General features: G+C 41.2%; 1 protein-coding gene across 2 annotated transcripts in view; it reads left to right on the top strand.

The window, feature by feature from the left end:
- The window catches only part of prex2 (phosphatidylinositol-3,4,5-trisphosphate-dependent Rac exchange factor 2), a 94,225-nt gene that overhangs the window by 45,044 nt on the left and 26,581 nt on the right, over positions 1 to 22,600 (top strand). For both annotated transcript variants that reach the window (XM_023949895.2, XM_078938683.1), the window contains exons 23-30: positions 1,899 to 2,060; positions 4,285 to 4,507; positions 4,687 to 4,894; positions 15,244 to 15,423; positions 16,734 to 16,828; positions 18,995 to 19,077; positions 19,357 to 19,447; positions 22,075 to 22,203. In XM_023949895.2, coding sequence (XP_023805663.1) covers positions 1,899 to 2,060; positions 4,285 to 4,507; positions 4,687 to 4,894; positions 15,244 to 15,423; positions 16,734 to 16,828; positions 18,995 to 19,077; positions 19,357 to 19,447; positions 22,075 to 22,203 — 1,171 coding nt within the window. The remainder of the gene's footprint in view (positions 1 to 1,898; positions 2,061 to 4,284; positions 4,508 to 4,686; positions 4,895 to 15,243; positions 15,424 to 16,733; positions 16,829 to 18,994; positions 19,078 to 19,356; positions 19,448 to 22,074; positions 22,204 to 22,600) is intronic.

The raw sequence follows: 22,600 nt of genomic DNA, 5'->3' as shown, positions 1-22,600 counted from the left end.
TGATGAATAAGTCTTCACAGATATTTTTTACAATGTTGGCAAAATAGTAAATACTAACTGAAAAATGTGTTATTTAAGCCCCGGTTATCTTCTGATCTTTTTTTGAAACACCTAGTGGTCTTTTTTATTATGTTTATGCAGTTTTTAGACAAAATCAAAAACGGTTTATAGGACATAGTTTCTGTAGAGTGGGCGTAGTTCACTTGAAATTTGCCCCCGGAGTTGTTGGCGGGACCATTCCCCTCCCCGTAGCTGAGAGCTCAGAGCAGGGAGCTTGTGGCCCACCCAGCGTATTTTCAACGTCACAAATAATTGCTTTTCAAATAATTGTTTTTCCTCTTTCCACAGGAATTTCAATAGATACGAGTTTTAAGTTTTATTTTCTTAATATGTGGCCTTCGTCGTCAGAAAAATATCCCAAGAACATGTTAAAAATACACAAAGATGATCTTTTAGTATCATATGGGGGGCATTTTTACTATTTGTCTTGATCAGCAGCTGAGAAAGAAGAATGAAGTTGAAAACTAACTAACTAACGTTTGTTTAATAAAGTAAAATTCTGGGGTCACTTTTGTCATATTTTTTGGCATAGAAATGTCCAAATGTTTTCAGAGGCTGAAAAGTCTAGATTTGTCTTATATACTTTTATATAAATCTCTTTTTCAATTTGAATGTTTTTAAGTTCTGGACTACACCAAAAAGAGAGGGGGATGAGGGAAATTTAAGCAGAGGAGGTTTTTTTTTTTAACTTATCATCACTTCCTTCGAATGTGTGCCAGCTAATAAAATCATACACTGTTGGACAGTCTTTCTATTCTGAACACCACTGTCAGCAGACAGGAATGGTGTCTCAGATGATGAACTGAAAAGTTTCCATGTAAAGATATTATTATTCTATTTATAGGGGGATTTATAACCAATCTGCTTTGAATTGAGAGTTAAAAGAGCTTTGCCGTGCCCTTTTACTTGAAACGAAATACCAATTTTTTACAAATCCCTGTGTAATGTTTAGTCTGTGTCTCAGCTTTGTTAAAGCTAGCAGCTCTGTTGGTGTGCAGCCTGACGGTGCTTAACGCTAGTTAGAACTGACAGCTTTATTTTAGTTCATTTCTCCCCCCATCTGGGTTAAGAGCACGCTTTTTACATCCCAGCAGTGATGTTCACAGAATGATTATAATTAATTGAAGACACTGAGGACAGAAAATTCACTCAGACAGAGATGCATAGTTGCTGATGTGGAAAATGGAAAGCACTTTGCAGCATCCTTCTGCCAGATCCCATGACAAACAGCTACTATTTTGTTTTTAAATCCAAGATCTCATCTGTGGAGTCCAAAGATGATTTGTGAATTTTATTAAGCAGTCTTTCCTGTAAAAACAGTTAAAATACTGACATTCTGACTCACTGACATTCCAAACGCTAACTTGGAATATCCTCTTCTTTTTTAGACAGTTTCTTACTGCTGTGAAGTTAAAGACATGTTGGTGTTTATTTCAACATCTGCTCCAGCATTAGGTGGGGTCCACTCAGATTTGTCTGATGTTGAATTTTAACGGTGGCAGCCCTGTCCTGGGCTTCTGGACCGTCCTGTAGTTACCTTTCCTCTTCTGTTTCTCAATTTTTTACTCATTTTTGAGGCTCAGAGACTTGATTCCCCTCATCGCTTTAGATCTTTTCTCTGATCAACAAAGGCAGATGTAATACTTAGAGTATGTGTATAACATTTTTTGGGGGGTTTATGAAGAGAACTTGAAAATTTTTAAAAATAACTACTCACTACAGGTTGCAACAGAATATACCGTACCTTCAAGTAAATGTTACTTCTCTAAAGTGAGAGTATTCCATCTTAAATCATTTTATTGTGTCTCGTGTTTTTTTTTCTCTCTCTCTGTGACCAGATCCTGGACATGTTTGCACGTAATGACGACTTGCTGGTGCAGATGTGTGGGAAGTTGAGTTCAAGCTGTGAGGTGATCCCTGAGGAGCTACAGAAACGCTTCAGCAGCATGTACACTGAGAGGGTGGAGCACATCAACCGACGCATCGCCAACTACAGAAAGGTGACTGCCGAGCAAATATCACTGGTGAAAATTTAGGGCATTGTTACTTTGACTCTTTTTTTTTCTACCGTTTTATCATTTTGTGCAGAACTAAAAAAACAAGTGAAAAATCAAAACAGCCTATTTGTCTCAACTTATCCATAAAAAAGTAGAACATTGAATAGAATGTCTCTGTACAAGCTTCAGGAAAGCTGAAAGTAACAGGGAATCTGTTTGGTGCAATTTTCTGCAGATTGACAATAGTTGTATAAACATGAGACAGATTTATAAATATAAAAACTGCTCAGCTCCTATTTGAAAACAATCTTTTTCTTTGGTACAAAATATAATGGTATTACACAGCAACAAAGGAGAAATATGTCTGTTCAGATTCTGTCATTCAGGTCATGTTACCAAAGGGTTCTTCAGGGCAACTAGCTTGAGGTCTTATTGCTGGTGGGGTTATTTTTTATTGATTACTTTAGATGTATAATAAAAGTAAATATGTTTTCTGTGCAAATGCAAATGTCAACAACCTTCTCTGAAACTGTATTTACACATTGTTTCCTACATGGATGAAACACGGGTTAAAATCAAAACCCAGGAAGGAGAGGAATTTACGCTCTTTCACCTTAAAATGCTCCAGATTTGTTTTTAGCTCAGAAACAAGAACACACATACCAACAAGCAGTGGATGCAGTTTATTCTCCACTGAAAGACATGCTGCAAAAAAAGGTTTTGGTTATTCCTGCTGTTTCTGAAAGGACAACTTTGTGAATAAGAGTCATAATGAAACTAAATCTGCTTCCTAAATCAATAAATGCATTTGTGTTTGTAACTAACATTGTAGACACACAGATCTTTGTGTTATGACAATAGAGTGGAGTGATGCACTCAAAAACCATCCTATATTTGCTGGAGCCTCAAAGAAACCCAGTTATTTAATGCAAAACTGCTGCTTCTCTGTGTGTCAAAGCATTGATTTGTACATAAAATAAACTATCATGACTGAACACGGGGACCAAAGTCATATTCTATAAATATAAAATCATTATTTATTATGCAGATAATTGGGTGACAGCTGTTTATTGTCAAAGGTTTTGATCATTTTTTATTTACATCTGCAGTTTCTGGCCGTTTATGATGTTTTCATATGAGTGTGCGTGACAAACAGGAACAGATCTGACACAGCATCAGAGGGGGCCTTGGAATAATTACCACTCAAAATTATTTGTATGCATCCACAGTCAGGACTTATGTTGTGTATTATGATGGAGAGTAATGCGCATTTAACCTCTGGACAAGTCCAAAAAGATGGAGAAGAGCTGAAGAGAAGAAAAAAATAAGTTTAATATTTTAGGATAACTGAAGTTTGTTTTAGGTTCCCCATTTTGAAATCTACTCATATTACATTAGTTTTGTCTGTCTGCCCAGGTGGCTCAAAACCTATTCATATTCATGTAAATATACAAGACAGGATGTGACAGAAAGTTCAAGTCAAGTGCAAACAAACCACAATGGACTCAAGAAGACTTTACTAGATTATAGCAGATTCTTTTCCAGATGAGATTTTATGTCAAGAAAGTTTGCATAGAGTCAGATGTCCAATACTATTACAGACTACATGTGTTGAAACCTTAAACTTTACTTGTAGAAAAAGGATTTTTAGTGGCAAATGTATCTGATTTAAAAAAAAAAAACCCAAAACATCTCATTCTGAGCCAGTTCCGAACATGAGTTTGCCTTTGAAAGGCTTAAAATTAAACATGAACAGTCCAAAAACAGCTCGCCTTGCTGCAGTTTAAATGATGAGGGTTGCTTTGGGGTCTGCAGTTTCCCACATATGTGAGCAATAATAATCCGGTTCTGTCTTAAATTATTGATTTGGTTTGAGTGTTTGAGCTGTCAGGAGGGATGCTGAAAGTGTAGAGTAATGAGTGTCCACCCTTTCTTCTGAGGCCAGCTTTCATACTGTGCAAATCAAATAAAAGGGCCCCTTTTGTTGACAGGTTTCACTCTTTATTTCACATGAGTCATTAGGAAACATGGCTAAAAAGCTAAATTAGGCAAATATTATGACTTTTGATTAATGTTTGTTCGTGAATTACTTTTTTTGGACTCAATATAAGATGGGTGGTGACAGATATTAATATAAACCCTTAATTATATTTATGGTTGGTATTCAAATATTCCATTCTTCATGGATTATTTTAACAATGGGTGTGTCTTTTCTACTTTGTTCCAGTTTTCTCGGGTCCTAAAGAACAGAGCATGGCCCACCTTCAAACAGGCCAAGGCCAAGGTGTCTCCTCTTCATAGCAGTGACTTTTGCCCAACAAACTGTCACATTAATGTGATGGAGGTGTCCTACCCGAAAACCACCACTTCCTTGGGCAGTGCCTTTGGTGTGCAGCTGGAGAACAGGAAAAATTCTCTGGAGAAGGGTGGCTGCAGCAGAGCTGAACAAAGTGAGCCTATGGAACATTTACTCGTGTTTACTTTGCAGTCTTCTTATAGGAATTTGACCTTATTTGTCAAATTCAGATTCGTCAGAAAACAAATTTGAGAAGAAATTTCAGAAAAACTTCAGATGTCAACGTATCTTTATTCTGCAAACGTTTTTAATGAATGGGAACTGTTTGTACAGGAAAGTTGAGTCCTACGGTAAACGTCCAGCACGCCATCACAACCATGGCTGCACCTTCTGGTCACAGCCTGGGCCGAACAGAGGGCCATGGACTTCGTTTTCTGCTGAGGGAAGATGACCTGCTGATGCTGGATGCATACCAAAAACTGCTCTACAAACTCACCGCTGTTTTCAAGGACCTGGAGACGCACGGAGGACATATTCACGAGTGAGTGTGTGGATGTTTTCCTGTACATTCTGTCACATAAGTAACCTGAAACCTGTAAATGCTTTTTTTTATAGGACCTCATGCACTGACATAGTTGGTATTTAAACGTTACTATCTCAGGTTATTTGGATAACAATGTTTTAGAAGTAACAGACCTAGAAAAAAAAATGCTAGTACTGTCGTACCTAAAGAGTATTAGTTAAAACGTTATAACTTAAACATTGTTTTCAAATATCAAAACATGAAAAATATGTAAAATTGGTTTTGACTCTCCTAATATTGCATACAATTGATACAGAGACACACACGAAAAAAAGAATAAAACAAAAGTGCCTGAGCATAAAAAAAAACAACTAAGCTTCAGGGCAAAGGCTTGTGTGGCCATTCAAGGAACTGCAGGTTTTAATTTTGAAACTTTAGCCTTATTTTAACAACTTTATGATTTTTTTTCATTCATAATTATCTACAAAGTGTTGGTTTTTCTTTTTTCACCTGGATTATTTTTTATTTATAAAGTAGGGAAATCAGAAAACTTTTGAAGCAGCCGGTTTTAATTTACAACTTTTGACTTTAGGTCAAGACTTTCCATCTGGTACTTATTGGACTTACATGTTTACATACTTTAACATCTGTGCAAGGGCCATGACCATTTATCATACCCTTTTTCCTTCCTGTCATGATTTTATATTTGGTAATTGCTGGACGAATTTTTATATTTTGCATGGACTTGAGGTCAGATGTTTGTTTGCAAATAACTCAAGAGAAAAGCTGGGCTAGTCTTTCTACCAACGGGAACAGGAAAGGCAATCTAGGTAAAGAAGTGTCTGGCAATCTGAGCGCCGTACAAGTGTTTGACGCTGACAAATGCCTGCGCAGCACCAACAAGGGTGCTAATGAGGTCTCACTCACAGATTTGAGCCGCAGCAGTTGGTCATAATTTGTAGCTGGCTCGCTGATTGCAATGTCTGTCATGAATCTTTCTGATGATCATTTGATTGATTTAGGCTTTGCGAGTCTCATTGTAATTTAGAGAGTGACATTAAAAGTTGCTGGAGAGAAAAGAGCTGTCACTTTACGGTGGAAATGATGAGAGAAGTACACAGCAGGGCTGATAATCACCGAGTCTGGACAAACTTTGTCATGCTCCTGTCACTAGGAATTACCTCACCACCATCATCAAATAGTCCTAGACGCATCAAATGAGGCGATAATGACCTTTAGCTTGAGCTGTCTCCTCAAAAATGCAGACTGTTCACACTTCAGGAGCGTTGGGGGAGCACACGAGGGCCTAACAGCATGGAAACTGATAGGGTACCTGTCTGGGTGCATGATTTAACCTCTGAGAGGTTGTTGATCCTTTCTTGCCTCTCATTAGATATGTTTGCACATTAGCCCATTCTCTACGGTCATTACTTCAGCTGCTACTTGACCTTCTTCAACCTTCCTCCCATTGAACTTCTGGTTATGTGTTCAATTTAAAATTTTTCTTTTTTTGTCGTTGCCAATTCTTCCTTGCTTTAGTATCTGTTCAGTCGGAGTCCATTTTCCTTCTGGGCGTCATCAGCTCAGACAGTTTGTATTTTAATGTTGCTATAATAAGCTAAAGTGACCAATTTATGTCATGTCAAACATAACCTCCTTCCGTTCCCATCGGCAGGAGAGGAAGTCTGAGAACATTTCATGGCAGATTAGGAATATCCTTACAGTAACTTTGGAAGGAGAAAAAAAAAACCTGGACACGGCCCGATGTTACATAATTTCTTGGCCGGTCCTCAAGGAATCCATTTCGAGGCAGCGACCTGTGAACCTTTTCTCAAGGCCACGGGGACCAGGTCACATCTGTTAGATGACATAACTGCTGACACAGTTTATGCTGGGACCTCCTCCCTTCCTGGATCAGAGGACAAACTTCCCAATTTGAACCCCCACCAATTTATTATCTTCTCTGTACAAAAGACTCAGATACTTATGGTTAAAATACGTTCCTGTCCCTTTAAGTTCTGTTTAGAGTTAGACGCATGCTCATTAAAAGAGTGATGACGTCATCGTGTTGCTGCACGGCACCTGCCTGTCTGTTTTCCTCCGTGCGTGTGAGAGTGCCGCTGCGTGGCAGGTTGAAATGAAGAAGTTTTTCTTGGAAGTTTAGTGTGCGTTGATGACAAAGTAAGTTTATGTTAATATATGTTACTTGGAGTAATTTGGTTCAAATATTCAGCATGTTTACGTAGTGCACAGCTAAATAAGCGTTAATTAGTCAATAATGAGCATAAAGCGCACGTGGGCGCTCATGACTTCTTTGTTCTTTTTATGTGATTTAAGTTGCATATTAAGTTTATATTTGTGTTTGTGTTTATTAGAGACCACACACACACACACCTACCTGTGTTCATCCACCTATGGAAATTTACCTGCCACTGTATGCCAAGTCAAAGGATGTAAAGCCTGAAGCGTGGATTATAATTATTGAAGCCACCCTCCTGCCTGCTGTCATTTATTCCACGCACCCACTAACAGAAACAGCCTCATCCAGGCCTTGAAGTAGTGTTCTGGCCGACACTCCTGGTTCGAGAGTGGTGTCACCCACGAACAGTTTTTGATCCCATATCCTCCTTTTACATTTTGGTCCTTCGAGCCTGAGGACACTGCCCTTAACCAGTTAAGATGGATGAAGCTCTGAACTATGAAGCAAGTGGTGCACGTCCCCGACGCGTAGTTCGTCCCCCTCTTCGATTTGAAGAGTATGTGGTGGATTTCACAGATCCAACCTTCCATGGACATGAGACAGGAGAACATTTGACCCATTCACCTGAAGCAGCCAGTGAGACCTCAGACGGACATTCAGTTGCATCAGAAATAGACCCCAGATATGAGATTCAGAGACTGTGGCATGAGCGAGAAAACCTAGTGGTCCAAAAGCCACCCCTTAGTCCTATGCATGACCGGCTGAGAGACCAAACCCTTCTTCAATATGATCTTTCACCGAAGCCACGGCAGTCTATTTCTACAAACCCTGAGCTTGAGGAGATCCGTCAGGAAAGGCTCCTCCTTCAGCAATCACACATTCGGATGGCTGCGGATTTTGAAGACATGTGTGCAATGCAACGGGACATTTTAAGGATGATGGACTCTGCTAATACTGCTCCACCCTGCCAATCAACCCAAAGAACATATGCCGATCCACTAGGAAAGGTGGAAAATGTTAAAGAAGAAGATTGGCCAGCACCCCCACCTCCAGTTTGTGAGAAAAAGGAGCAGGTAGAAACTCACTCACCTATGCTGGAGCGACTTGATAAAATGATGAGAGAGCTTCAGATTTTGCGCAGCCAAGCGCTCTCAACTCCGCAAAGTCAGCCATTGTTGACTAGGCAACCCCCAAATGACACAGATTTAAGACCTCCAGAGACTAATTGGCACAAACGTTATGCTGTGCCAACACAACATAATTATGGTGAAGATCCCTTCCCAGCATCTCCATCGCCCATCAGGTTAGCATCAACACCTTATCACAAGCATGTGGATTCCCCAAATGTCATCTTTCAGGCTAGTTCTGGTTCTAACCGTCCCCCTGCACCCAGTCAGTTGTATGGTCGGAGTTCAAGCTTGGATGCAACTTACCATGGACCTCGTCCATCAATCCCAAACCTCGTCAACCGAGACCCTGGAGAGTTCGCCCACCTGAAGATGGCGTTGGAGAATTTACTCCCTCCTGACAGTACGGAGCTGTTCAAGTACCAGGTGCTGATTAATCACTTGAAGTTGGAAGATGCTAAGCTGGTGGCTGAGGCTTACATCTATTCACCAACACCATTCACAGACACCATGAGAACTTTAAACGAGAAGTTCGGTCAACCTCATCAGCTTGCATTAAAGAGAATAGCTGAAGTGATGAATTCCCCTGACGTCAGGCGAGGTGACGCTGTTGCCTTTGAGAGGTTTTCCCTCCAGGTTCAATCGCTGGTGGGAATGTTAAAGACACTTGGCCCTGATGGGGATGTGGAGCTGCGGTGCGGCTCTCATGTAGCCCAGCTACTTAGTAAGTTAACCCCTGAACATCGAGCAGAGTTCCGCAGGTGCATGTTCAACCGCCCTGACCAAAGATATACCCTTGCAGACTTAGCCAGCTGGTTGAAGTACGAGTCTTGGTGTCAAGACTTTGACGGCCAACTACCATCAAGAGGAGTAAGAGATAAACCACAGGGTCGGAACCCTGAGGGGCCATCCGGTAGACGTTCCACTGCAGTGTTTCATGGAGCAGAAACCAAAACTCAATCACTTAAATCACCAAGCGGCGTCCTACAAAAGAATCCCCCACCATATTGTGCTTACTGTGACAACAGAGATCATCACTTAAGTCAGTGTACAGCAATCAGTGGACTGTCAAAGGAGCAGCTAACTGAATGGATCAAAATCAACCAAAGGTGCTGGCGCTGTGCCCGCTCTCATCGTGCTGCAGAATGCACCCTGAAGAAGCTTTGCAGCTTATGCCAAGGTCGTCACTTAAAGGTTCTCCATGATGTCAACACAAGTCCATCTAAGAGGTCTTCAGAGACCACAGCACGCCAACCACAAGATGGAGGTGAGAAATGCACTGGGGTTTTATATCTCGACCGGCCAACAGCAAACAGTCGTGTTCTTCTCAAAGTTGTTCCAGTTCTCATCCGCAACAAGGGTCAGATTCTGGATACATATGCTATCCTAGATGATGGGTCTGAAAGGACTATGCTTCTACCCAGTGCCGCCCAGCAATTGCGGCTTGAAGGTGACCCAGAGACCCTTCCTCTACGCACAATCAGGCAAGATATACAGAATATGAGAGGCTCCTGTATATCCTTTACCATTTCACCAAAGGCTAATCCCAAGACTAAGTACCAGATCAGGAATGCCTTCACGGCCTCCCACATTGATCTCGCTGATCATACATACCCGATCGAGTCACTACAGAAGAAGTACAAACACCTGAGGGGACTAACTATTCAGCCCTTCAAGAAGATCCAACCGTTGCTGTTAATAGGTAGCGACCATCCACACCTTCTCACTCCTATTGAGGCTGTTAGGCTGGGACCTCCTGGTGGACCAGCTGCAATCCACACCAGGTTAGGCTGGACACTGCAAGGCCCCTCCAATGTGGTTTGTCAGTTCAACAGATCACAGCAGTGCCTCTTGACCTCCATTCCACCCCAAATGAGTGAGCTGATGAAGCATGTGGAGAAATTGTGGCAAACTGACACCATCCCCCTCAGGATTGACAAAATAGTGACTCGCTCCAAGCAAGACCATTTCGCTGTTGAGATGCTTGAGGCCAGAACAACAAGGGTGGAGGTCAGTGGAGTATCTCGTTATGCTACTCCTCTGCTCAGAAAGAAAGATATGCCATGCCTGCAAATAACCCCTGATGCTGTGAAGCCAAGCCTGAGAGCTATTGAGCGAAGACTCCTGAAGGACTCGGAAAAGGCTGAGATCTACTCAGCAGAGATGGAGAAACTCATTCAAGCTGGATATGTTGCCAAAGTTGAAGAGTCAGAATTGAGTGACGTAAAGGAGGCTTGGTACATACCACATCACCTTGTCAGTCACAACGGTAAGCACCGTCTCGTGTTTAACTGCTCTTTCAGTTACCAAGGCCAGACTTTGAATGAGTATCTACTGCCTGGCCCCACTTTGGGCGCCTCTCTTCTTGGAGTTCTTCTTAGGTTCCGTGAGCATGCAGTAGCCATTAGTGGTGACATAAAGGGCATGTTCCACCAAGTCCGCCTTCTTCCTGAAGACCGCCCTTTACTCCGTTTTCTGTGGCGCAACCTGGACCTTGATGAACCACCAGCAGTATATGAATGGCAAGTACTGCCCTTCGGCACCACATGCAGTCCGTGTTGTGCTACGTATGCACTGTGGCGTCATGTAAAGGATCACTGCATGCCAGAAGACGAGGTGAGAACCTCCATTGAGAGAAGTTTCTACGTTGATAACTGTCTTCAAAGCCTACCAACAACAACAGAAGCCAGAGATCTTGTCAACGAGCTCCGAGCTCTTTTGTCCTCGGCTGGTTTTGTCCTCAGACAATGGGCTAGCAACGTTCCGGAGGTCATTAGCCACCTTCCAGAGGAAGATCGTTCCAGTAGTGCAGAACTTTGGTTAACGCAAGACAGGACGGACAGTCCTGAATCAACCCTGGGTCTCAGTTGGCACTTTGCCACTGATATGCTTGGCTACAAACATCGCCCAGTCCAGTATGGTGCTCCCACACTCCGCAACATTTACAGAGTACTTGCTAGTCAGTACGATCCATTGGGGTTCATTTTGCCTTACACCACCAGGGCCAAAATCCTAGTCAGGTATTTGTGGGATAAACAAAGAGGCTGGGATGACCCCCAGCTACCACCTGACCTCCTGCAGCAATGGAAGACATGGGAGGCTGAGTTACAATTCCTCCCTCAGATTGTCTTCAGCCGTCCATACCTACCTGCAGGTGAAGCTGCGTCAGTAGCAAGCCGAGAGTTGCATGTGTTCTGTGATGCCTCCGAGTTGGCTTATGGAGCAGTGGCATACCTCAGGACGGTCTGTGAAGACAATCACACTCACCTTGCCTTTGTGATGGCCCGCTCCAGAGTAGCCCCAAAACGGCTTCATTCAGTTCCCAGGTTGGAGCTCTGCGCTGCCCAAACAGGAGCACAGCTTGCCAAACTGCTCGAGGATGAGCTCACGTTGCCAATCACAGCCATTTTCTTGTGGACAGATTCAACAACTGTGCTGACCTGGTTGCAGTCAGAGTCTTGTCGCTTTAAGATCTTTGTTGGCACACGTGTAGCGGAAATCCAAGAGCTAACCCAACATCATCAGTGGCGTTATGTAGACTCTGCTCAAAACCCTGCAGATGATATTACCAGAGGCAAGACCCTGCAAGATCTCAGCAAAGCCAACAGATGGAGTTTTGGACCCCCCTTCCTCCACATGCATCCAGACACATGGCCAACAATTCCAGCAGCTAATGAGATAAATGCTCCAACCACTGATGAGCTCAGGAAGACTACTTTCTGTGGGATGTCAGCTACACCTGCAAGTCCTAGGATGAGTGAGCTCAGCCAAAGTAACTCCTGGCAGGAGTTGCTCCGTACTACAGCAGAGAAGCTGCATGGGGCGGCCAAAGAGGACACTTCGTTAAATGCTGAGGATTATCGTCAAGCCGAGTTGTTTTTACTCAAGTGCATTCAAGAGGATAGCTTCCCCAGTGAGCTAAAGCTTCTAAAGGCAGGCAAGGATATCCCACGCAGTAGTCGCTTGCTAACTCTGTCCCCTGAGTTAGATGAGACTGGGCAGCTAATCATAGTTGGTGGCCGTCTTCGTCGCTCAGAAACCCTGGCTTATGATACTCTCCATCCAGTGGTGCTTGACCCTTCACATCCATTCACTCATCTGCTCATCAGAAACTATGACAATGAGCTTAGGCACCCAGGTCCAGAGCGTGTATTTGCTGAAATTCGACGCAAATACTGGATTCTACGAGGCAGGGAAGTAATTCGGAAACTCCAGAGAACCTGCACAGAGTGTCAAAGATGGAGAGCAAAGCCATCGGTTCCGAAAATGGCTGACTTGCCACTAGCTCGTCTCCGTCTCTTCAAGCCTGCTTTCTACTCTACAGGAGTTGACTGCTTTGGACCATTCAACATCAAGATAGGACGCCGATCTGAGAAAAGATGGGGGATCATATTTAAATGCCTCACCGTAAGAGCTGTGCACCTGGATGTTCTGAGTTCCCTGGACACAGACTCATTTTTAATGGCTTTCCGAAGGTTTGCTGCACGAAGAGGAACCCCGGCAGAGCTGTACTCGGATCAGGGAACTAATTTCAAAGGAGGAGAGAGAGAGTTGAATGAGGCATTTGCTGCTATGTCTCCAGACCTCCAGCGACTCTTAGCCCCAAGCAAGATTCAGTTCCATTTCAACCCTCCTGCTTCTCCTCACTTTGGAGGAGTTTGGGAAAGGGAGATCAGATCTGTTAAGACAGCGCTGTACATCACAGTTGGAGCACAGCCCGTTCAAGAAGAAGTGCTCCGAACAGTGTTGATCGAAGTGGAGAATATTCTGAACTCAAAACCTTTGGGCTATGTGTCTGCTGATGTTAGTGACCCCGATCCCGTGACCCCTAATTGTCTTCTGATGGGGCGGCCCGACGGAGCACTGCCACAAGTGGTATACGAAAAGAATGAGCTCCTGAGCCGAAGACGGTGGAAGCATACGCAGGTGCTTGCAGACCACTTCTGGACCCGCTTCATCAAGTTGTACCTTCCCGGACTTCAAATACGTCAGAAGTGGCAGTCCTTAACAGACCCAATAACGGAAGGCTCAGTCACCATGATCGTGGATCCCCAGCTCCCAAGGGCACTGTGGCCTATTGGGCATGTCATCAAGGTGCACCATAGCCTAGATGGGTGTGTCAGGTCAGCTGACGTGAAAGTGAAGGACAGGACCTACACTCGACCTGTTGCCCGCCTAATCTCCTTACCTGAGCTCCCTGCGAAAGACTCTAAAGGGACTTTGTAAGATTTTTACTTTGCTCCTTAGTTGTCTTTTGTTGGAGCAAACGTACTGCGCACCTTTGGGGGCGGCTGTACAAAAGACTCAGATACTTATGGTTAAAATACGTTCCTGTCCCTTTAAGTTCTGTTTAGAGTTAGACGCATGCTCATTAAAAGAGTGATGACGTCATCGTGTTGCTGCACGGCACCTGCCTGTCTGTTTTCCTCCGTGCGTGTGAGAGTGCCGCTGCGTGGCAGGTTGAAATGAAGAAGTTTTTCTTGGAAGTTTAGTGTGCGTTGATGACAAAGTAAGTTTATGTTAATATATGTTACTTGGAGTAATTTGGTTCAAATATTCAGCATGTTTACGTAGTGCACAGCTAAATAAGCGTTAATTAGTCAATAATGAGCATAAAGCGCACGTGGGCGCTCATGACTTCTTTGTTCTTTTTATGTGATTTAAGTTGCATATTAAGTTTATATTTGTGTTTGTGTTTATTAGAGACCACACACACACACACCTACCTGTGTTCATCCACCTATGGAAATTTACCTGCCACTGTATGCCAAGTCAAAGGATGTAAAGCCTGAAGCGTGGATTATAATTATTGAAGCCACCCTCCTGCCTGCTGTCATTTATTCCACGCACCCACTAACAGAAACAGCCTCATCCAGGCCTTGAAGTAGTGTTCTGGCCGACACTCCTGGTTCGAGAGTGGTGTCACCCACGAACAGTTTTTGATCCCATATCCTCCTTTACATTCTCTTTTTTTGGTGTTCATTATAAATAAAGTAACTGGCGGGGATTTAAATCTGCCTCGGCCTCAAATTTGTCACAGTAGACTGGGGTGTTATGCAAATGTGTTTCCATTAAATTGCCTGAAGTGAAACTTTGTAATGCAAATGCACTTTTAGATGCAATCAAGGCAATTGGAGTCTAATATTTTCTGTAATGTGTTGAAGTACATTAAAGAGCTCCTTCTGAGTAGTTGCAGTATTGCAACAATCATTCTCTAGTGTCCAGTTCTGCCACACTCCTTCCACCCCTGAGGCCCCAAAATGGACTTGGCGCTTTATCGAGCATCAGCCAATCACAGCGCTCGAAGAGTTTTTCCATGGAGATGGAATGCCACTTTGCTCTGGGGGCTCATTGTTGTGCCCCCCCAAATTCTCTGTAATGAGGGCATGATTGTGACCTGATCAGGCTGTGTTGGGGAAAATGAAGGAGCATTTAGAAAGACTGGAACGGGTTTGCACGACACGAGCAGGGTTGTTTATTTTGATGCGTTGCAGACCAATTTCTGAACCTCCACTCAGAAATGTCTTGGAGGCCGATGGTGTGACTTAATGGAAAAAATGTAAGCAGCTTTGAATTAAAAAGAGTCTGAAATATGAATAGACGTCGCGTGTCTGAGTAAAAACTTGGGGAAAGATCAAAAAAAGTCCAGGCGAAGCAGTTATTGGGGTATGGCTTTAAACACCACCATGTGTTGCTGCAACTGTGAAAATATCCTGTCTACTTTCTTCCTGCTTCTCCGTTAGCCGTCTAACAGAACGTAGGCCAATGGTAATGGTGAGCAGGAGAGCCGATCTGTGTGTGTTGACACAGCTGCACCTTACAGCGTGTTTGAACCTTTAAATATAATGTGGACCCCTGACAGTCTGAAGTTGTTGTGCGGAAGCCAAACAAACAGTCGGGGGTTTGGTTTGGCCCACTCACTATGATAATGGAGCCGCAACATTTTGTGCAGCTCAAGTGCATCATTTGTGGTTTAGGTGATTGAATAGTCGCTGCCTTCTTTCCACTTTTTCTACCTGTCTTTTATCTGTTATTGCCAGCCTCATATCCTCCACCACCCATCCTCCAGCGCCAGAGGTAAGGACCCTCGAAAGCTACATTTCTGCTGAGAGCGAGGGGGAGAAGTGTGAGAGGAATGGGAAGAAGGTGTGTTTCAACGTGGCAGGAGATGAGCAAGAGGACTCGGGACACGACACAATCAGCAACAGAGACTCCTACAGGTAACAAGCGACATGGTATACCATCAGAAATCTCAGTAAAGAGAGGAATTAAAAGGATGAGATTCACTTTCTATATGTTAATACATTAAATATAGTACATGGAATGTCAGAAAAGTCCTCAAAAGGATTAAAGAAAACACAAATAGGAAATACTTTTATTTATATTTAGCTCAAACTAATGTTTCTAGAACATTGTTCTGAGTCTTTATTTCAGAATTAAGCAATTTGCTTTCAGTTTAATCAAGTAATGTAATTATTTTTGAATTTTTAATTAACTAATTTTATTGCAAGTGATATGATCTTAAAAAAATTCCAAACTGTACATTCTTTTCCTTTACTTTCGGGACAATTTTAGTATTTTTTATTGTTGAAAACACTGTCCCCAGTGGTGAGATTTGGGATTGCAGATCCTCATTAAGTTAGAGCCCAACTTCGGTTTACTAATGCTACTTTGAACACAAAGGCTGAATCTAAATTACTTCCCTATCCCTACATTTATCCCACCAAGCGGAGAGACATGGACAAAATAGTTTCTTCAAATTCGGACATTACCACTCATTGATGACATCATCAATGAGTGGTAATGGTCATCTACGTTAGCGCACAGCTGCCAGCGCTTGGAAAATACATAACATCCGTTTTATAACTTTAAAAAGTCATGCAAAAACAAAAACTCAATACTTACATTTAAATGAAACTTCTGTGCTTCAGAGCACACCTACATGAAGAAATGCATTTCTCCTCTGTACTACCAGCGTTACGCAGAACACCCTACCTGTGGAGGGATAGCCAGCTCTAAGGCTCCTCCTTAAAAAAACAGGGGACTGGGACTGGGTCACGGGGACAGCAGTCTAAGCAGAGATGCCCAGACTTCCCTCTCCAGGGGCCACTTCCTCTCACTATTGTTGTTCTTAACCCTTGTGCTATCTTAGTTGACCCCACCCTTACATTGACATGTTCTCCCTACCATGACAAAGGTGGATAAAGGTGGAAAGATTTCATGTAATCCATGGGCACCAGTGAAGATCACAAATCATTGAAGAAAAAAGGTTTAGCACACTGTCTAGTGGGTCTAGATGACCCAACTCCTACTGTTAAAATGCCTAGGATAGCACAAGGGTCAAACAAATCTACTTCAGCTTTTTGACCATAATATCAATGGTTACTTAAAGGATATTTAAGAAAACTAATAGTTACACTTTAAAGTAATTTTAAAGACTCTTTTTTTTAAGACTATAAAATTATGTGCAATATCTAATTTATGATTGCAAGTAATTTCTCCTTTTATCTATGTTGTTTTGCTTCGTCAGTGATTGTAACAGCAACAGAAACTCCATCGCCTCCTTCACCAGCATCTGCAGCAGCCAATGCAGCTCCTACCTTCACAGCGATGAGATGGACTCAGGTAACAGATGATGCCTTTTTTCACACAAATATTGGGGTTTTCCTCAACAATCTGGATTTAATCATGGCAGTTTTCTGGCTAGCATCTAAATCTCTCACATTCTCTTATTATTAAAAATCTGCGATGGAATAGTCATTAAAATTAATCAGCACAAATTTTAGTTATTTACATTTAATACAAAGATAGAATTTTGTATTTAAATTAAATGAACCATTTTGAAAATAGTCTAAATTGTTCTGAGTTTTAAAAAAAAAAATAGAAATAAATAAAAGAAATAGAATCTAGAATACTAAGAAAGTATAAAAGCTATCTTTGACAAAATGGGATAAATTTAATGTGTGTCACTATTCTTTGTAATAGCTTAAGTTACAGTAAACTGTATTATTCTAATAATTGTGAGATGATGCTGTAAATCCTGATTGAAAGAACTGTAAGAAAGAGGAACAAGTTATTGTTTTGAATAACGAGCATATGTAGAAAAATGTTCGTCTGCTTTTTTTCATTCATTTTTTCATGATGCTGATGTGTTGAGTTGCATTGCTTTTTTAAAAGTATAAATGAAATAAACTAAACAGCTGAAAATGTGTAAAAGAAGCCGAAACTCTGCACATCGGATGGTTCTTGTACGTGACAGATCAACTTAGACATCACAATATCCAAAATATTTACTGTTAGATGATGAGACATGAGTTAACTTGCTAGTAAAAAAGACGTCGACGGACTATCATTAAATAAACACAAGAAATATTCACGAAGAACTGCAATCCCACAAAAATGATTCCTTCTGTCAAAATGAAGCAGTATTTGTTTTTGCTATGTACGAGCCACACAAGATGTTCAATTTTCTTCAAACACAAGTTTTTAAAATTGATTTAACTTAACATTAAAAAGGGATTTACAAGTCCTACATTTATTGTCCTTAAACCTGTTGAACCACTAGTATCATAAAATATTCCAGGACTTTGCCATACGTTGCAAAGAGTCAATTTCCTTGGATTCCGTTCCTTTACAGTGTGTGAAACATGTGACTACTTCTTCCACTTTTGTCAACTGTTGTTTCAAATGAATTCTGTGTGGCGAGTCATTTTTACTGTCCATCGCTGAGATTAAACCCTCCAGCATTCGAGAAGAAGAATGTATGTGAGGGGAGTTTTTCTACTAATGTTTGCTGGGATTTGACATCCTACACAGCTTTGTTCTCAGGTATTTTGTCTTACTCAGTTTTAAGTGAGCCAATGGTGTCATTATTTATATGGTCTCGGGCCTTCATATTTATCTGATATGATTTTAAAGTATGAGCCCTTGTGGACCCTGAGGTCCTCTGATACAGGCTTTTTGGTTATCCCAAAAGTCAGAACTAAAACACCTGGAGAGGCCTCATTCAGTTTTGGTGGACCTCGCCTGTGGAACAGCCTCCCAGTGAGCCTTAGGGCCCTAGAGACTGTTCCTGTTTTTAAAGAAAGGCTCAATACTTTAATACTTTAATCTTGCTTTTAGTTGAAATTTAGGAATTTATTTGATATTTAAGTTATTTTATGTTCCCTTTTTAGTAGTTCGGTATTTTTTTAATTTACTGAGTTATATCAGTCTATTAAGGTTTATTTATTTAGTTATCTGGTTATTTATCTGCTTTGACTAAACCCTATGAGGAATTGGGGTCGCTGCAATGGGATTTCCCAGGTCTGGCCCTTTGCTTAGATCTGCGGGTCCTTTGGTAGCTTATTCTGTGAAGTGGAGTGGGGGGGTCACTGATTTGGACATGTCAAAAAAAAATACCTTTTCCCCACTTCAGTACAAAGCCAGATTTCTACATTGCATCATTTTAGTAAATCATTTAATGCTTTTCCATGGTATTTGTATGTGTGTCTGTGGGGGCAGGGAATTGGGCATTGTATGGGTTTTAGACAAAATATTTGTGTAATGTCTTGTCTTTTTTTATTTTATTTTTTCCATTATGTTTTTATTTAAAGCCCTTTGAGTAGCACAAGTTGGAAAAGTGCTTTGCATATAAAGTTGGATTTGATTAAATCACTTTAACCCAAGTATCATCTGTTTTCTATGTTTTAAGTCCGTAGAAATACAAAACTACTGAGAAAGAAGCTTGAATAAATTGTCATCTTTTTGTGGTTGTTAATGATTGACATGTTGCTAATTGAACTTCTTCAGGGGATGAGGTGCCCTCTAGCGTGTGGCTGTCCCATGAGAAACAGAAGAAACTGCACAGCTTTCTCGAGCATCTGTTTAGCCAGGTGGGTCGTTTAATCACAAGAACATCAATTTCTCCACAGGGTGGCTTTCTAGAAATCACCATTTTGTTCCAATGCAGTTGTTTCTGCACATTAGAGCTGCTATTGTTCACAGTGAGAAGAAACAGCTCACTGGAGCTCTGTGGGTTTGCCCCCAAAAGAGTGAAAGAAGCAACTGTTGGTCTCTTGGGGGCATTTTTTGTTGTTTCATGTACATATATTTGATCTTGATTTGGAAAAATGGTGCCTAGTGGGCCACCCTGACCACATTTCTTCCTTCAGGTGGACACAATCACCAGCACTCTAAGAGGACCGGTGGTGGCTCGAGCGTTTGAACAAACCAAATGCTTCACACCAGGAAGAGGATTTCAGGGTAATGGTTTATCTTATTGCTCTCAGATGTAAAAGCAAACAGTGCTCTGTCAAGTATTTTTGTGTGGCACAAGGTGGTATGGATGCCAATGAAGTGGCTAAATGTTTCACACTGAATGACCGTTTTGCATATCTGCAGAGGTGGACTGATACATGCAGACAGAAGGACTGTGAATAAGGCTGAGATTAAGTCCAATCTTAGAAAATATAGATGAAGTAAAAATGTAGAATTAGAAATAAAATAAAATAACATGTGCCTTCTTTGTGAACGCTGAAGAGATCCTTGATAGTTGGCCTTTTTCTTCTCACTTTCTGCATTTTGATTAGAGCTGAATGATAAAGTTACCTCAGCTGAGGAAACTCAAATAATGGTCAATCTGAAATGCTCAGTGATTTTTATTTTTATTTTTAAGCAGGATTTTGCCCCCTACCCCAATGTATGGTTTGTAGAAATTATGGAGCATAGCAGCATAGTTTACTGCTTCTTTGGCAAAAGCCAATGCAGTCCATCAGCAAGCACGTGGTGGAAAGGCAATGATATGGGTTTGTTTTCATGCTACTGGACATCTTTCACTTGTTGAACTGATCCCATGTCAAAGTGTAAGACTTAAACCTTGACTTATTTTATGTAAAAATTGCTAATTTGCAAGGACAGTAATCCAAATTTGACAATTTTTAACACCTACAGATGAAAAATAACCTTTGGGCTAATTCTGGCGCATTGCAGCAATGCTTTTAATGTGAACTGTCCATATTAAATAAATTAATAAATACAATAAAATAAAATAGAAGTTAGCAAATGAAATAACAAAAATGCCTGATTTAAGAGGCTTATTAAGAATCTTTCAGATTATTAAATAAACTGTGACTTTCTTAGGATGTGGATAATGTGAAGTTTTACTTACATGACTGAAAAAGCTTTTCTTTTCTCTGTTTCCTTGTAAAAAAAAATCTCGTATACATTTTTTTAATATATTGTGCTTGAAAAGTTTTTCAAGCGTTCTTAAAAAAAAAAAAAAAAAGGGGAAATGTTTTACAGCACCAGCGTTTCCCCAGAAAGTTTGTGCAGATGTGGACCTGAGAGGAGAAAGATGATCTGACAGATTCCCAAGGTCGATACTGACAGAGAACAGATCCGGCGCTGAATGCAAAGGGGCTGTGACTTCCTGTTGTATAATGCGTGTGTGCACATCCACATTTGGGAAAAAGATGAAGAGAGAGGAGGGTATTGTAGCTGCATTCCAGAGCAAATAATAATGAAATAAAAGTCAGGCTTCCTAGTGTGCCATCAGTCTTTTTTGTCACGTTTTCTTCTGCCACTCATGTTATAGTTTTGAAATGGTGTCGGTTGTGCTTTAATGTTAACACACAAAAACATTCCAGAAGTGGTTCAGTATTGGAGCAGTATGAGTCAGTCAACTGTCTGACTTCAACTAACTCTTCATATTTATATACTTGCTGTATACTCCTTTAGCTAAAAATGCAAAAAAAAGTAGTAAAAATGTTGAAAGGAAGTAACTATGAAACTTCATCAAGTTAGATTTTTTTTAGATAAACAAACTAATGTTCAAACACAGCAAAAAAGAATTGAGCATGATTCCAATGCTTTGCAAAAAGTGTTTTGATTGTGGTGCATAAGAACCCCTTAAAGGTCACTGTAATCCATTGTGATGTGCTTTCAAATCAACATGGCTGGTTAGCCAGTTATGTATGTATATTTTGATAAATCAAGCCTCCAAATGCTCTGGCCCATTTGGCTTGCAGACGTCTCTCTCAACCGAGCTATTCTCAAGTGAGAGCAGATTTGCTCGGAGCAAACATAGCTCAGCTTCAGCTTTCAGAGTTGTCTGTGTGCACATTTATGTGCAACAACAGCACCAGGAGCAGGTACTTTGAAACCCTGATCAGTGCTGATCCATCTCATCTTCACTAATGTGTGCGGCTGATAACACAGCAAATAGGATTATCTAAAGAGGAAAGTCATCCTGCGTCTGATCCGACACCGACAGGCTCACATGCTTGCAATGTCACACTCAGCCAATGTTCAATCTTGATGTTTGTTAGAGCTGAAGAGTCATTTCTGTAGCGTTGAGAGGCATTAAAATGGATCAAAAGGGCTTTTTGTTCATGTTTTATTACTGCAAGGATGAGGTTAGCCTGCAGGGGGCCCAAAGATGACTGAAAAGAAAAAGACATTTCTTAAGACAAGAAAAATCATTAGTTTAATAGATTAAAAGAACACATTTGGCAAACTTTGAGTAAATGAAAGGAAGAATACATTTTTTAAAGAGTTTAATGCACTCTAAATGTTTTCGACAAAAATGTAAAAGGAACCTGAATTTGGAGTAAAATATTTGATTTTCTATTGGCATTTTAATAGTAAATATTTTTTAAATTCTGACTCCAGATTCCTAAAGTTTGCAAATCTGTAAAAAAAATCAGTCAGTCACAATCAGCCAAAATAGCCCATATTTACATAACAGCAGAAAAATTGTAATTATGAAACCGGCAGCCCTTTCTGAAGGTAGTAATCTGCTATCTTTTAATAATTGATATTTATATTTACCCTTGCGTAATGCTATTTTCTTGTTGGTAATACCTCGTTTATGTGTGTCTGTTTTTCCTCAGAGTTTCAGCAGGAGATGGAGCCCAAAGTAAACTGCACCAAGAAGTTACGGCTCCATGTCAAGCAGGATCCCTGGAACCTTCCCAGCAGCGTTCAGGCGCTCACACAAACTATTTCTAAATATGTGGAAGGTCAGTTTGTACAAACTAATGACATATCCACAAAGTCAGTCAGTCCCAATCGAATTTGGAGCAAAACCCATGAAGGTACTTGAAGTGTGTCCACTTTCCAGTAAAACCCATCTATTACTTTCCGTTTTTATTACTGTCGCTTTGACAAACTGGGTCCACAGTTAGAGCTGACGCAGAGTGGAGAAGAATGTCTTTCTGAGTGAGACAGCAGAAGTGTGCGGTTCCTGTGTTTGCCTGTGCACTGATGGAATACACAAACGCACACAGACGAGCAGTGTGTGTGCACACATAGGCAGAGTGCCAAACACACAGACGCAAACAGCTGAAACCAAAATCCCCACCGTTTGACAGTCCTGGGAAAGGTGAGCCCGTGGTCACTGCTGAGAGCACCGTTTTT

The sequence above is a fragment of the Oryzias latipes genome, chromosome 20 (assembly GCF_053564925.1).
Source record: "Oryzias latipes strain Hd-rR chromosome 20, Olatipes_Hd-rR_3.1".
In the NCBI taxonomy this organism is placed as follows: Eukaryota; Metazoa; Chordata; class Actinopteri; order Beloniformes; family Adrianichthyidae; genus Oryzias; species Oryzias latipes.
The sequence above is the reverse complement of the archived record's forward strand: the minus strand, read 5'-3'. Positions and strand labels throughout refer to the sequence as shown.